The following is a 13,977-nucleotide window of genomic DNA, read 5'->3' on the forward strand; positions in this document are numbered from 1 at the left end:
GAAAATTACTCAAAATTAGAATATAAGAAGATCTTCTAAATCATTGGTATATATGCACACCTGGTATAATCAAAAGTATGATTTAGATTCGTGTGCAAATAATTAATGCGGACCAGTAAATTTCAATTGCATGACATGATTGAAGAGGGGCTAAGTCTAACGAGGGAGCAAATCTGATTAAAAAACGTAGCTTGGCCGGTGCATCAAATTAGATTTACAAGAAAAAAGAAAATGACTAACAATGTTTAGAGCTTTCAATTGGAGAAAAGCCCAGCTCAGCCAAACGGACCCTGGGTGGGCTCTCAGACTAGGCCTCTGGCTCTAAACCAACAGTCCTTTCAGGCTTCTGCTATTACACATCTTAGGACTTCCATAGCTGCTCTTCTCTTGGCAATGCCAATAATGCTGAACATTAATATTTGATTTTGAGAGTGCAATCGTAATACTTGTCTGAGCAGTAAGCGAGTTAAGTGCCAGCTTGTGCAAGCGTAATGGATTGGAGAATTTTCTAAATTGTAAAGCTTGAATCCTTGGTTATTTCTTATTTGTTTTGAGTTTTGAATGGTGAAATGGCGGTATCATCATCATCATCATCATCAATGATAATAATCAGGCCATGGAGGACGGCATTTCTGACGCTGAGGGACGAAACCCTAACGAGCAGCCCAAAATCAGAATCAAAAAAGTCGGTAGCAGAACTTCTCCACAATCTCATCTTTTCTCAATCCCACTCTCTAATCTCTGCTGCTCCTCAACTTCCTCCTCACGAGGTACTCCACTTCACTTCCTAGCTACTTCTTTCTTTGTTATGCTTTCTACTTATTACTACAGCATTTTGTTTTTTGCTTTTTTCAAGGTTACCTCCGATTTGTTGTTCCTGTTGGACTTAGCTGCTAATTCTTCTCTTCAACATCAAGATTTGGACTCTGTTTTTACTAACATTTCTCTATTGGTACTGCCATCTCTCTCTCTCTCTCTCTCTCTCCCATCTTTCTTGCTTATTTATTTCATTTTCACTATATGTCCACCAGATGCACGAGATATGTCTATCTCAACGTGTTTCTCTTCAAATCACTTCTTCTTCTTGGCATCTTTTTCTCAACTCCTTCTCCACCATTCTCCATTTCTTTCTCTGCAATGCTGCTACCCTTAAACCCGCCATGGAATCCATATACACCGTAAGGTTAGTTTCTTTCTTTTTACTGATATCCATATTATACAATCTTCGCTCTTTTTTTTAATATCCTTTTTTTTTTCTTTAAAACCATCTCCAGGCATCTTGTCAACCTGCTTCACCACAAATTCTCTCTCTCGGATGATATTCATTTAGTGAACTTTCTCATTCGCGTAGCTGAATTCTCGTATGTAAAGTTGGTACACTCATCTTATACAAGTGCCGACCAATCTGCTGCCTCAACTGGAAAGCGCTTATCCAAGTATACTACTTTATGGGAGGTTCAGACTGTTGTCTTTACAATGTTAGGCGATGCATTCGTCAGGGTTGGGTCTTCTTTTCCTGCTGACGTTTGGCAATCTATAATTGAGGTATGCATACTATTTTTCCCTTTCTTAAGGTGATGGTTTCCACAAGATTAAGTAACTACTTTTTGCTAATTGCTTACTAGGTACTTAGAAAAGTTATGGATCCCTTGGCATCTAAAAGCTTGCTTTTTGAAGATGTTGTTATGTCCAGGTACCATTATTTTCACATCCTCAACCCCTAAAATTATGCAAACACAAGCACGCCACCAACATCTATGCAATCTAATGAATTCTTTTTAGTAGAAACCTTTGACCCTAGATTCTGGTAGTACTTTTACCTGCAGGTTTTATGCATCTCTTCTTAATTGTCTACACTTGGTTCTTACTAATCCTAAAGGTTCCCTTCTTGACCATGTAAGTTAGTTCCATTTGTTTTATGATGTTAATAACAAGATATTGCTATATGTGTCCATTTCTTTCATTTTATGATCTTTTAACTTTATTTACATGCACATCTTTTCCTTTTACAGGTCTCTGGTTTTGTGGCAACACTTCGCATGTTCTTTATTTATGGGCTGGCCGGTAGAACACTATTTAAAATCCCAGCCAACCATCTCAAGGAAAAGGAATTTAGTGCAATGTGCCTTAAGTTAACATTAGAAGAACCTAAAAGAAAAGATCATGCTCCATATAGGCCTCCGCACCTGCGCAAAAAGGAAAGCATGCATATGAAACAGCCGAAAGCTCAGGATTCATTGGGTTTCTCTGATCATGAATCTTCTAGTGCTGATTTCATATCATCAGATTCAGATTGTAGTGACAGTGATGGAGCAGGAAAAGAAATTGATAGTATTCAAAGCTCTAAGGTTAGAGTCTCTGCAATTGTCTGCATACAGGTAAGCTTCCCAAGTTATTCTGATACCATTATGAGCTTTTTGAGCACTTTCTGTTAGTGAATTGGCTTTCAACATCCGAATTACTGCTTCTTCTTTTACTAGTGAGATAGATTTTAAAATCTGCATCTTCATATACTTCACCATATTTTGATGTGAATATGTTGGGAGAGCTGCCCTCTTTTGCTAAATTCTCCCTTTGGTTTACAAATATAACATGTTCTTATATCTAAGTAGCTTGTACCAAATCTGTATTAATGATAAATAATGTACAAGGATCATTTCTAATGTTGACATCATTTTATCTTTTCACTCTGTTGATAAGGATCTTTGTCAAGCTGATCCCAAATCATTTACTTCCCAGTGGACAATGCTTTTGCCGACCAATGATGTGCTGCAACCAAGGTATTTCTTACCTATTCAATTTGGCTTTTGATACTTTCTTTTGTTTCTTTTGTTATTTCTTATTAAATTCTCTCATCCATTGTCACATTTTTCCTCATTTTCTTGTTTGCAGGAAGTCTGAGGCAACTTTAATGACATGCTTGCTATTTGATCCTTATTTAAGGGTACTGGTTTTACATTTTTCGTTCATACATTTTTAATTTGTTTTTCTTGGGAAAAGGGTGAGAAAGAATTGTCCTTTACCCTGTCCAGTCTGAAAGTTAATGGTGAGGAGAAATAAGAAAGAATGCTTCAATTCTTTGGGGCCTTTAAGATTTCATCTGTCTTTATATTTCCTATTTGATTATTAACAATTAGGATGGAAACTGCCTTCCAATAATCTTTTCTTCCATTTCAACCTTTTTCTTGACACTAGGAATATATTTCCACTTGTTTATCTCATTGGTGATTCTGATTTATTTTGCTTGTGGTGTCCAGGTGCGGATTGCGTCTGCCTCTGCTCTGGCAGTAATGCTGGATGGGCCTTCGTCTGTTTTTCTGCAGGTAGCAGAGTACAAGGAAACTACTAGATGGGGATCTTTTATGGCACTTTCAAGTTCCCTTGGGCGAATACTAATGCAACTTCATACCGGTACTTGAAAGCAATTATGCTATGTATTTTAGTTATCTTGATGCTTGTTCTTGACCTTTACATAATGCTTCTGGTTTAGTATTTACGAGTTGGTGTACTGCATGTGCTCCTATGCCTTGTGCTGTAGGTATCCTGTACCTGATCCAGCATGAAACATACAGTAGAATGCTTCCATCATTATTCAAAATTCTCATTCTCTTGTTATCATCTACACCGTAAGTTCCTCCTCAGAGTTATCTCATGGTTTGCAAAGTTTTGATGCTCAGTTAATGTTGCTCAACTTTCAGATTAAATCATGGTGCTATACCTGAAACTATTATTTGACCTACATACCTTGTGGGATGTTGGCTTTTGTCTGCAATTCCGATCTATATATTTTAGTCTTTGCATGCACAGATGTTTCTCCAACATATATTTAGAAGAAATTGCTAGTATATTTGGTGAAAATAGTTCCTGTTTCCTTATAGTCAATTATTTGTTTTGCATAATTTATATTGTTTGGGATGATGGACCATGTCAATCCAATTAGCTTTAAATTGATAAATAACTTTTCTTTTGGTTAGTCAAATAACTATGATACAGGCTACAAAAGGTCTTACTAACCCTGTTGTTTTTCTCGTTTTATTTTTGTGTTGGGGCATCATGCCCTATATTACTCATTGTAGCCAATGCAGGCTAGCCATTATTGAGATCTGTTACTTTGTACGTGGATTTTGTTTTAAATGGATTTTTTTGAATGATATTAATTTTCATTAACAAGAACTGTTGGGCTCAAGTCTACTCCGACTTTGTATTTCTACATTTAATAGCTTTTCCTGCATTCTTCTTTTTGGAAAAACTATGTCTAGATCCTTATGTTATTGTTGTTTTACGGGGGTGATCTGTGACCATAATACAGATATGCAAGAATGCCTGGAGAATTGTTGCCCACTGTAATTACATCTCTATTATCAAGGAATGAAAAGGGGTTCCCTTTCAGAAGTGATCAAACTGGTTTGCTGGTTGGTGTTGCTTTTATGTGATATTAGGAAATTTTTCGGTTTTCCTTTTGCCTTTTGAGAAAGCTAGGAGTAGTCTTCAAGCATGTTCTTACTTCAATGAGACGCCTACACCATTCTGCAGGCTACTGCTGTTAATTGCTTTTCGGCAGCACTATCTACAACACCTCCATCACCACATGTCAAACAAATGCTATTAGATGAGATATCAACAGGTTAGTTTATTATGGTATGCTTTCTAAGTCTTGCACCAATATGAGCTCTTTATCACATGGTCAAGAATCATGCAGTCATCCTTGCTTCCTATCGTCAAGGAACTGAAAAATGTTCTTTCTTTGCTCCTTATAATCATATATAATGCTGTCTATGTGTTGCTTCATTGGAAGTTGAAAATATAACATGGTGTTGGCATCCAGCTATGATTGAATTCAAATAAAAATGATGCTTCTTGAAGCTTGAATTTTTTATGCGAATGTTGGAGAATTTCATATAATCATTTGTTGACTGCTTTTGTGCTTTTTCTAATTTGACCTTGGAAATTTATTTGAAGCTTTTTTCCAGGTGTTACTGAGGCTGAAAAGAGGTCGGGTGTTCTTTCTACACTATTTCAATATTCTGAACACCCAATGAATTCAACAATATGTTTTGAAGCTCTCCAGGTAATGTTGTAATTAAGATAGATGCATTTGATACATAATAATGAATTTATTAAAGAATTATTAGTAGTGTGAGTGAACCAGCAGGGATCATTTGAACTCTGTTTGATTTTAATTGCTTGCATTTTCCAGACAAGTAATAGATAAATATGCTTTATCAAGTTTCCACTGTAAGTGAATGCTCTTTAGTCTATAGGAGAAGAAGAGGAAGTTTAACCTCACATGAGACTGGACTAGAAAATCAATATTATTGAAAATGACTGCAGTATTTGAAGAAAAGAGTTGATATTATTTCTGAGTGACTTTGATGTTGTTATTGCTGGCTGCATACATAGCTTTCCATGTGGCTGCTTGACTGGGCCAATCAATCCTCCTGTAAGCTTGGGGTGCCACTGCCATCTCCATGTGATTAGCTTTGCTTATAGCATTGCAGATATATTGGCCATTGTTTGATCTACTTAAAACTTTCTTCAGAATCACTCTAAAGGCAATCTGAGAACAGGTACTCATAAGTAGTATTATTATTGCTTTAGTAGTAATTACTGACGTAGAAGAAAACAGAGGTTGTGAAGAACCAGGCAGGGATAGAAAGAACAAGAGGAGAATTTAGAACACCAATAGTAGACAAGAATTGAAGAGAACAAGAAAGAAAATGTAGGAGAGAACTCATTACTGTTATAACTCTCGATTCTCCTGATAACATATTAGGGTGTTCATTTCACAGGGCTCTTATAGCCAACCAAAAGATAGAAATAGGTAAATTAAATTCTTATGTCAAAATATCCAAACACTGATATCAAATATCTACCAAAGTCTTAATTATCACTGAATATTCGCATTTAAGGAATACAATCTTGATATGTAGGTAAGTGAAAGAATCGCATCCTAAATATTTGGCTAGTCTTTCATCATTCTCCATCAATTACATTACAGGTTTTTGTGTTGCAGGCCCTTAGAGCTGCCATACATAATTACCCGAACATAGCATTTGCATGTTGGGGACGAGTTTCATCCATTTTCTCCAACATTTTGAGGGTTGCCACTTTAGAAACTCCTATACGAGCATGGAAAGGACATATGGGAGACAATGTTGGGTTTACTGGGGAAAAGGTCATAACAGCAGCTATCAAGGTAGACATCCTTTAATATTACAAATTCCAGTCAATTTCCTTCTGCATAATACGACTGAATACTTCTAGTTATTCTTTTTCTTGCTTAATGTAAGTTTCGTTTTGGATGTGTACTATAATTAGCCACAAGTAGATAGACATGCATACAGCTATATTACAAGCCCAGACTTACATTATTAACGATTTTGTTAGTAGAGAAAAATTAAAGACTGTTTTTCCCTTTCTTTTAGTGAGTAACTACTACCATATTATTTCTTGGGTTTAATGGGAGAAATCACAACAGTAGTTACCAGGGTAGGCTGTAGAGATCCTTTACTTCTCCCAACTTCTAAAATGTTTCCATACTCAATACAAGAATGAAATGTCTATTAACTGTTGATGGCTATTACAAGTTTGTTATGAGTGCATACTCCAATTGGCCACAGGCAGATGGGCATTCATATAGTACAACCCATATTTGTATCAAATTATTAGAAAAAGAACAAGATAAATTATTAGCTTTTCTCTTTTCATGAGCAACTGCTATTGCTTATCTTTAAAGGAAAAATCAACTGTTGGTCTACTTAATGTTCTTTTGTTAGCCTGGTCCCAATGCTCTATGGTCAAGAAGATGTTTACTCCTTTTTTTCTTTTTTTCTTTTGCAGGTTTTAGATGAATGTCTTCGTGCAACATCTGGATTTAAGGGAACTGAAGATCCAGATGATAAATTATCAGATACCCCATTTACTTCTGATTGCATCAGGACAAAGAAAGTATCATCAGCTCCATCATATGAACGAGAGAGTACAGTAGATACTGAGCAGGAACTAAAAGTCTTTGAGCTAGGAAGTGAGTGTTGGTCTGAGACAATAGAAAAGCACATACCTGCGTTGCTACGGCATACCTCTTCCATGGTTGGTTGAATTTAGTTTGTTTCTGATCTTATTTACTTATATTTGTTATGGGCAATTTTAAGTACCTTGTCATGAGCGTAAATCTCTTCTTTTCTGAATCCTTTCTGTTCTTCACTTATCTGCACATATATTTTTAAACAATTGAGATTCATCTATGTTAGAAAGTTGAGTTATCTTTGTGCTTTGTTTAGGGGAAGAAGATTGAACATGAATCTTGTTAGATATGGTGAAAGTATGCTAGCTATCGGAAGAGCAAATCACCTTTGAGAATATGTGCTTGATATTAAGACATTTCCCAACATATATAGCTAAACTGTGTTTTGAATGTTTTTCCCATGTCCTTTTGCCTCTGACAGGTGAGAACTGCATCAGTGACTTGTTTTGCGGGCATTACTTCTACTGTATTTATCTCCCTCACAAAAGAGAGTCAAGAGTTTGTTGTCTCTTCATTGGTAAGTGTTTTCTGCAAATTCTACTTGTAACCATATTTGCTATTAATGATAGCATATGGGATATGATTGCTCTCATTAAGTTCTTATTCAAGATTATGCATTATACCTTGAGAATCTTTGTAGATCAATGCTGGTGGACATAATGAGGTTCCTCCAGTTAGGTCAGCTGCTTGTCGAGCTATTGGTGTAATATCTTGTTTTCCACGAATGTCTCACAGGTGATGAAAATGTTTTTGAATGATTAAAATAAATTTGTATTATCTTTTGCCAGCTCATTCATGTGTAAGATTGCAGTTAGAAAATTCATGAATTTACATCATTCAGTGCAGAGATTCTTGCCAAGTTTATCTATGTCATTGAGATCAACACTCGTGATCCTTTGATTTCGGTATCTGATCATGCCTTTGATTTCCTCTTTAATATTTTAAAATCTTCATTTCTTAATGAGGTAAAAATCTCAGCTGAATACTACTAATTGCAGGTGCGAATAACAGCCTCTTGGGCTTTGGCAAATATATGTGAATCTCTGCGGCACTGTCTAGATGATTTTCCTTTGGAAAAGTCTGCAGGTGGGCTTTTGGGGTACCTGACTGGTATATTAGTACTATGTATTGCAAATATCATTAGTTTTGATTTTCAATTCTTTCCCCGCATCTTCTGTAGATACCAATGCCAAACCTCAAGTAATGGAATTCTTAGCTGAGTGTGCTTTCCATCTAACAAAAGATGGTGACAAGGTATGATTGAAAATGAGGTTATTTGTGTCAGTTTCTCATGTTTACACTTTTTGCATTCAATAATGATGGTATAAATCATAATCATTTGTAACATAGAATTTGTATGTTTATGATCGGCTAGGGATATGTAACAATTTGCATTATAGTCAATATACATTATTTCACAATGTGTGAGATTTCTTTTTCTTTTTCTTTTCCTTTTCAATTGCAAATATAATATAAATGGATGAAGAGGGTGGTGCAAGATGTCCATCACTTATGGACCTGAGCTGATACAGAACATGGAGTAACTAATAAAAATAGACTAATCATAGCCATCTTAGTTAATTCTATTCTCAGTAGTGAGCTAGGATTATACCTTTTGTCTGTGCATGTGAAAGCATCTGTGAAATTGTGGATGGTAAATTTCATTAGCTTTCTTATGCGATAGATTAAATATACATTAGCTTTCATGTCTGATGCAAATTTCTTTTGAGAGATTACCATGATGTTTTCATGATATTCATCACTCAGAAACATTCACTATATGATTGCTTTTACAGCAATTCCTTGCCCTATCATCTTTACCTTAAAATTTTGAAGTTCAATCTGGTGTTTTCCTTGTGGCTCATTTTTGTCATAAGGGTTTCGAATTCTTTCATCAATTCTCATAGATTTATATTTGTTTTAATTTTTAGTTTCACCTTTTCCTTATCATTAGGTCAAATCAAATGCTGTAAGGGCTCTTGGGAATCTATCAAGATTAATCAGATACACTTCTGGTAAACACGGTAAGCCTGTAAATTCTCTAAATTTATACAAAAAAAAAAAAAAATGCATCAGCCAGCAGGCAGTAATCTGCAATGTGGTAAAGGATATATCAAATTTTAATTATCAAACTTCATCAGGAGATCCACGTCTTCTAGAGAGAATGGTTCAGGCATTCCTTTCTTGTGTTACAACTGGGAATGTCAAGGTATTAGTTACTCATCGTTCCCTTTATTGGAAATAATATTTAACTGGACTTTGGCAGAACAGACATTGTATTTCCAGTTACATAGTGGTCTCTTAATGAAGCATTAATGTAACAGGTCCAGTGGAATGTTTGTCATGCACTGAGCAACCTATTTTTAAATGAAACATTAAGACTGCAAGATATGGATTGGTAAGGTGATATTTTGCACTTTACTTCCAAATTCCTGGGTCCGCATAGTTCAATAGAAAAATCTAGTGCATGTTATCTTCATTAATTTTTCCTCTCTTCGTGTGTAATTGCGTGAACTAATTTTGACTGGAAATGCTCCTTTGTTTTGTTCTCTTGTGCTATTTCATTTATGGATGAATTGATGATGCAAATTGTATCTCTTTACCTCTCTAATATGCTGGAACAAATTCTAGATCTCTTAATGATATTTTTAGTCAAATAGTTCTCATATAGTTTATCTACTCAGCAGAGAGCTGGTGTTTTATTTTTACAATGTACCAAAAGAAAGAGAGGAAGATGGTGTGTTTTTAAAATACATGCGTGCCTTTTGGAAATCATTCTCCTTATGTTAATTGCATTTGTAATCTTAAATTCTAAATATAATATTTTTCACACATGTATGTGGCAGGGCTCCCTCTGTGTTTAGTATTCTTCTACTATTACTACGTGATTCTTCAAACTTCAAGATCAGGATACAAGCTGCAGCTGCTTTGGCTGTGCCAGCCTCAGTGCTTGGTGGGTAGTCAACCTTATACGTTGTTCTACTGTTATGATCAAGATGAATATGATTTTGTTTACTTTAGCACATAAAGATTCCTTTTTGAGCTTTCACTGCTGGTAGAACTTCCCAGTGACCCAATTATCATAATTATTTATAGCATTTGATGCGATGATGCTTCTTAAAGATGCTGTAATAATTTATTAGGTGACTATATGCTGTTTATTTAATGCAGACTATGGCGAATCCTTTTCGGATATTGTTCAAGGCCTGGAGCATGTAGCTGAAAATCTAGGTTCAGACAAGATATCAACACCATCAAGTTTCAAATACAGGGTTGCGCTTGATAAGCAGGTCAAGCTCCTATTATTTCTTCTTACAGCATTCTGAATCATCTGTTCTCTAGAATGTAAAAGATATTGACTACTTAAGAGATTCTGGTGGTGTTTAATTTTTGTAGTTTTTTGTTCTGTCAGAAAATGCTTTGGTTTTCTTTCTTGCTTAATGCATTGAACTGATGATGGATAGTCTGATGCATAGTCCTAATGTATATCCCTTTATTCCTGAGTTGTAGATCAAGTCTCTTCCACATCACCTGACTTCATACTTCTCTTTCCACGTGTTTTACTTTGTCGCAGGTAACATCAACCCTGTTGCATGTTGTTAGCCTTGCTTCTAGCTCTGATAACCAACTCCTGAAAGATTTTCTTGTGAAGGTAAGCGTTTTATTTATGCAATTACTGGGGAAAAATGCTATAAAAATTTATCCTTTCTGGGAAATCATGCTTTCTGCCCATAATTAGAAAGGAAGGGTGGGGATAGTGCATTTACTATTCTCTACTGCAGTACTTTTCTCCTTAGTGAAATTTTTTAAGATCCAGCTCAAGCTCATAGTCATCTTCCTGTGTCCCTTACAGAAAGCGCCATTTCTGGAGGAGTGGTTAAAGGTTCTCTGCTTCTCACTTGGGGAGACAAGTGGGAAGCCCGAGGTTGGAAATTCTATTGCAAAGAAACAGGTGATATCCGAGGCAATAAATTCTCTCATAAAAGTGTTTGAGAGCAAGAATCATCATGCAATTGCACAGAAATTTGAGAAACTGGAGGAGAGCATACAGTGAATGAGAAAATCATTAATCACTTGGTTTGTGCATGTTCTGACATTGTTGGATTAAATGATTTGGCTGCATATATGGAACTGGTGTTTTACTCCCAATATCGTTCTATAGTGCAAGTAGAAAGTCAGTCCTTGTAAGGTACATGATTCCTCTAATGGAGATGGAGGAGAGTGAATACTGTGGAGCAATCACTCAACTGAAAAGGTTCCAAGTTTTTACAGGTGAGTATCCATTTCAATTTCTCTAACGTCCCCCGCACATGAAATTCCATTGGGATTGGAGCATGCCATAATCAAAGTCCCGCCCTCTACCACTTACCTCATAAGTTTGTAGGTGACATGGTATTTTCATGCAAAATTCGACTGGAATTTGAGTTGTGAACGAGTTGAGAGTCATTTTTTTATAATCACCTAATGACGAAAAACGTGGTGGATTGCTGATTTGTACATAACAAGATTTGATATTATCATAAAAAGAAAGAACCAATGTTCTTTAATTTATAGTTTTCATTATATTTGAATGGACATTTGTGGAATGTGCAAAATGCTAGGGAGTGTTGGTATATCATATCCAGTAGCGGTTGAAGTTGAAAAGGGAATAACGCAATCTGGGCCTTTGGATGACGTTGCCATTACAACAACAAAGCTTCTTTTGTTACTACTTATAAGGGAACAGTGCTTCTTACCACTTAAATTGCACGGTTGAGAGACACGGATTATTCTTTCAAGTCAAAGGTTTTCCTTTTTCCTTATAATGAAGTCCTAAGGGTTACTCATGATGAAGGTCCAGTGGGCAGTAGCTAATAAAATAATGAATATATTCACGCATACCATTGGTTCGTACATAATAATCATTAATGTACAAATACTGAGACCTGACAATTGATGAGTTGAATGAATAAGGACAAAAATGCAAATCTTTTTTAACTAAAGGCGAGACCACCAACTTCCAACTTCCAATTAATGTACAAATAAATGGGTTCATAATGCTAGTGGTAATGCTAGGGCTTGCTTCTTACTTCTTCCTCTGTTTTTACTGGAGCTGCCGAGCAAGAAGGGGCCTTGTCCTCAACCCGTATATGGTTATGGTTAGATACAAAAAGTACATCTTTATTGGTACAACACTGCGCAGCCATGGTTAGTTATCTATTGCCCTGTGGTTGGAAAATCTAATTCAATATGGGCTATTTCTCATCTTTACGATTGCCAAACTTGTATCAATAGCAATATGATTTCTCTAAATTTCAATTAAAACGATAATGTCATTCACTTCACTTGCCAACTCCAAATGAAGATGATACAAAAATTAAGAATAAAATAAAATAGTTTCATTTATTTTCAAGTATAGAATTTAATTAAAGTATATCACTTTAGATTTTATTTCAAATACATCATTTTATTATTATGAGTAGAATTTACCTTTATAAAATAGAATTGCATTGTATAATTGACGAGTTATTGAAAGAGAGATAGAGAGGAAGGCATGTTTGAGCTTTGGCATAGGATCCCGGACAATTGCTCAAGTAAGTGGAGTTGTCACTGTTGATCTTTAATGGTAATTTTTATTTCAAAAAGCATTTCCAAGGATATCTTTTATGTTAATTCTTATAAGTATAAAAGTTTTATTTTATTTTTTCTTTTTTAACTCTTGCAAATAGATTAAATCAACTTAACAATATCAATTCGTAAAATGTCTACAAATTTAAATCTAAACAAAGAGTAAAATATAGAAAACAAACCAACTCTTTATTATATATTTCCATAGAATAAACAACACACTAGCATGTTATTTTATATGATATTCTTTATAATATATAATGCATTGAAGATGCTTATGCAAGCATCTCCTTAAAGAGCAATGAAAAGTATTTAAATAAATATTAAATATAAGGTGTCAATGTTTTACTTTTAAGTCCAATAAACTTATTATATTGTACATTTTCTTCAATGTTAGTAATTTTAGCCTTTTTCCTTTTCTTATTAATAAAAAATAAAATTACAAATATCTATTAATAAAGTGTATAAAGCTTTTCATGCATTTATTAAAATTAAAATTAAAATTAAATTTCACTTTTTAAATATGAAAAATCAATCCAATTTTTACTTTTGTATTCAAAAAAAAATAAAAAATATTAAAAGTTTATTTTATAAAATGACTATTAGCAATAAAGAAGTACAAAAAGAGTGATTTGCAAATATTGTGATACTTATTGTGGTCCCACCTAGCACTCAACATTTTTCCAACTTTTTTGTTTTACAGATATTAGATTTTAGAAGAGTATAATTTTTTTTATTTTCCTTTTTACTAAAAGAAAATAAAACTTATATTATTAAAAAATTTATTTTTATGTTGAATTTATCAAATTATTTTGCACTTAAGAACATATATGTTAGTTAGTTATTTTTTTTATTATAGATATTATTATTATATTATTAATTTTAATTTTTTAAATCCTTTTAATTTAAGGTCAAAAATAAAAATATGAGTGAGGATGGGAAATTATGATAATAGAAGCAATTATATTTTATATATGTTTTGTGTTTGATATATAATGAAAACCAAATTTATCTACTATTGATATCAACAATAATATTTAATTATTAATTTAAATTAGTAATATTTAATTTATGATTATTATATACGATAAATTTTTGAAATTAATATTTATATAAATATTAAATTATTATATAGATAAATTGTAAAGTTAATTAAATTTAAAAAATAAATAAAAATAATAACATTTAATTAATTAATCAATAAGTAATATATATAATTGATCAATTTAATATTAAATTAAATTAATAAATTATTAATCAAAATAATAATAAAATATTTTTAATAAAGTTGTAAACATTTAATTATATTAATAATTTATTAAAGGTAAAATAATAATATTTTTTAT

General features: G+C 33.7%; 1 protein-coding gene across 4 annotated transcripts; it reads left to right on the plus strand.

The window, feature by feature from the left end:
• The first annotated feature begins 166 nt into the window (after positions 1–166).
• LOC8278493 (HEAT repeat-containing protein 6) lies at positions 167–11,571 on the plus strand. 4 transcript variants are annotated; one of them, XM_015719019.3, is made up of 28 exons: positions 186–770; positions 857–952; positions 1,032–1,183; positions 1,275–1,545; positions 1,626–1,693; positions 1,827–1,896; positions 2,013–2,378; positions 2,701–2,780; positions 2,893–2,944; positions 3,258–3,411; positions 3,539–3,626; positions 4,310–4,412; positions 4,534–4,624; positions 4,971–5,068; positions 6,014–6,196; positions 6,841–7,089; positions 7,446–7,541; positions 7,665–7,759; positions 7,866–7,929; positions 8,023–8,110; positions 8,205–8,278; positions 8,979–9,048; positions 9,166–9,233; positions 9,349–9,422; positions 9,871–9,977; positions 10,196–10,314; positions 10,599–10,676; positions 10,878–11,571. In XM_015719019.3, the coding sequence occupies exons 1-28, from the start codon at positions 570–572 to the stop codon at positions 11,076–11,078; spliced, it is 3,456 nt and encodes a 1,151-aa protein (XP_015574505.1). In that variant the 5' UTR covers positions 186–569; the 3' UTR covers positions 11,079–11,571. The 4 variants fall into 4 exon arrangements, 2 of the variants coding, with proteins under 2 accessions (XP_048230064.1, XP_015574505.1); XM_048374107.1 differs by having other exon boundaries at positions 180–770; positions 8,979–9,233; XR_007215875.1 differs by lacking the exons at positions 10,599–10,676; positions 10,878–11,571 and having other exon boundaries at positions 167–770; positions 9,349–9,427; positions 10,196–10,223.
• The last annotated feature ends 2,406 nt before the right edge of the window (positions 11,572–13,977 follow it).

Source organism: Ricinus communis, chromosome 5 (genome assembly GCF_019578655.1).
Source record: "Ricinus communis isolate WT05 ecotype wild-type chromosome 5, ASM1957865v1, whole genome shotgun sequence".
Taxonomy (NCBI): domain Eukaryota; kingdom Viridiplantae; phylum Streptophyta; class Magnoliopsida; order Malpighiales; family Euphorbiaceae; genus Ricinus; species Ricinus communis.

Excerpts from the sequence above, each read along its gene's own strand:
- LOC8278493 (XM_048374107.1), top strand. The coding sequence starts at position 570 with ATGGCGGTATCATCATCATCATCATCATCAATGATAATAATCAGGCCA. Across the intron at positions 1,694-1,826 it reads GAAGATGTTGTTATGTCCAG|GTTTTATGCATCTCTTCTTA; the intron begins GTACCATTATTT and ends TTTTACCTGCAG. Across the intron at positions 9,234-9,348 it reads TTACAACTGGGAATGTCAAG|GTCCAGTGGAATGTTTGTCA; the intron begins GTATTAGTTACT and ends TTAATGTAACAG.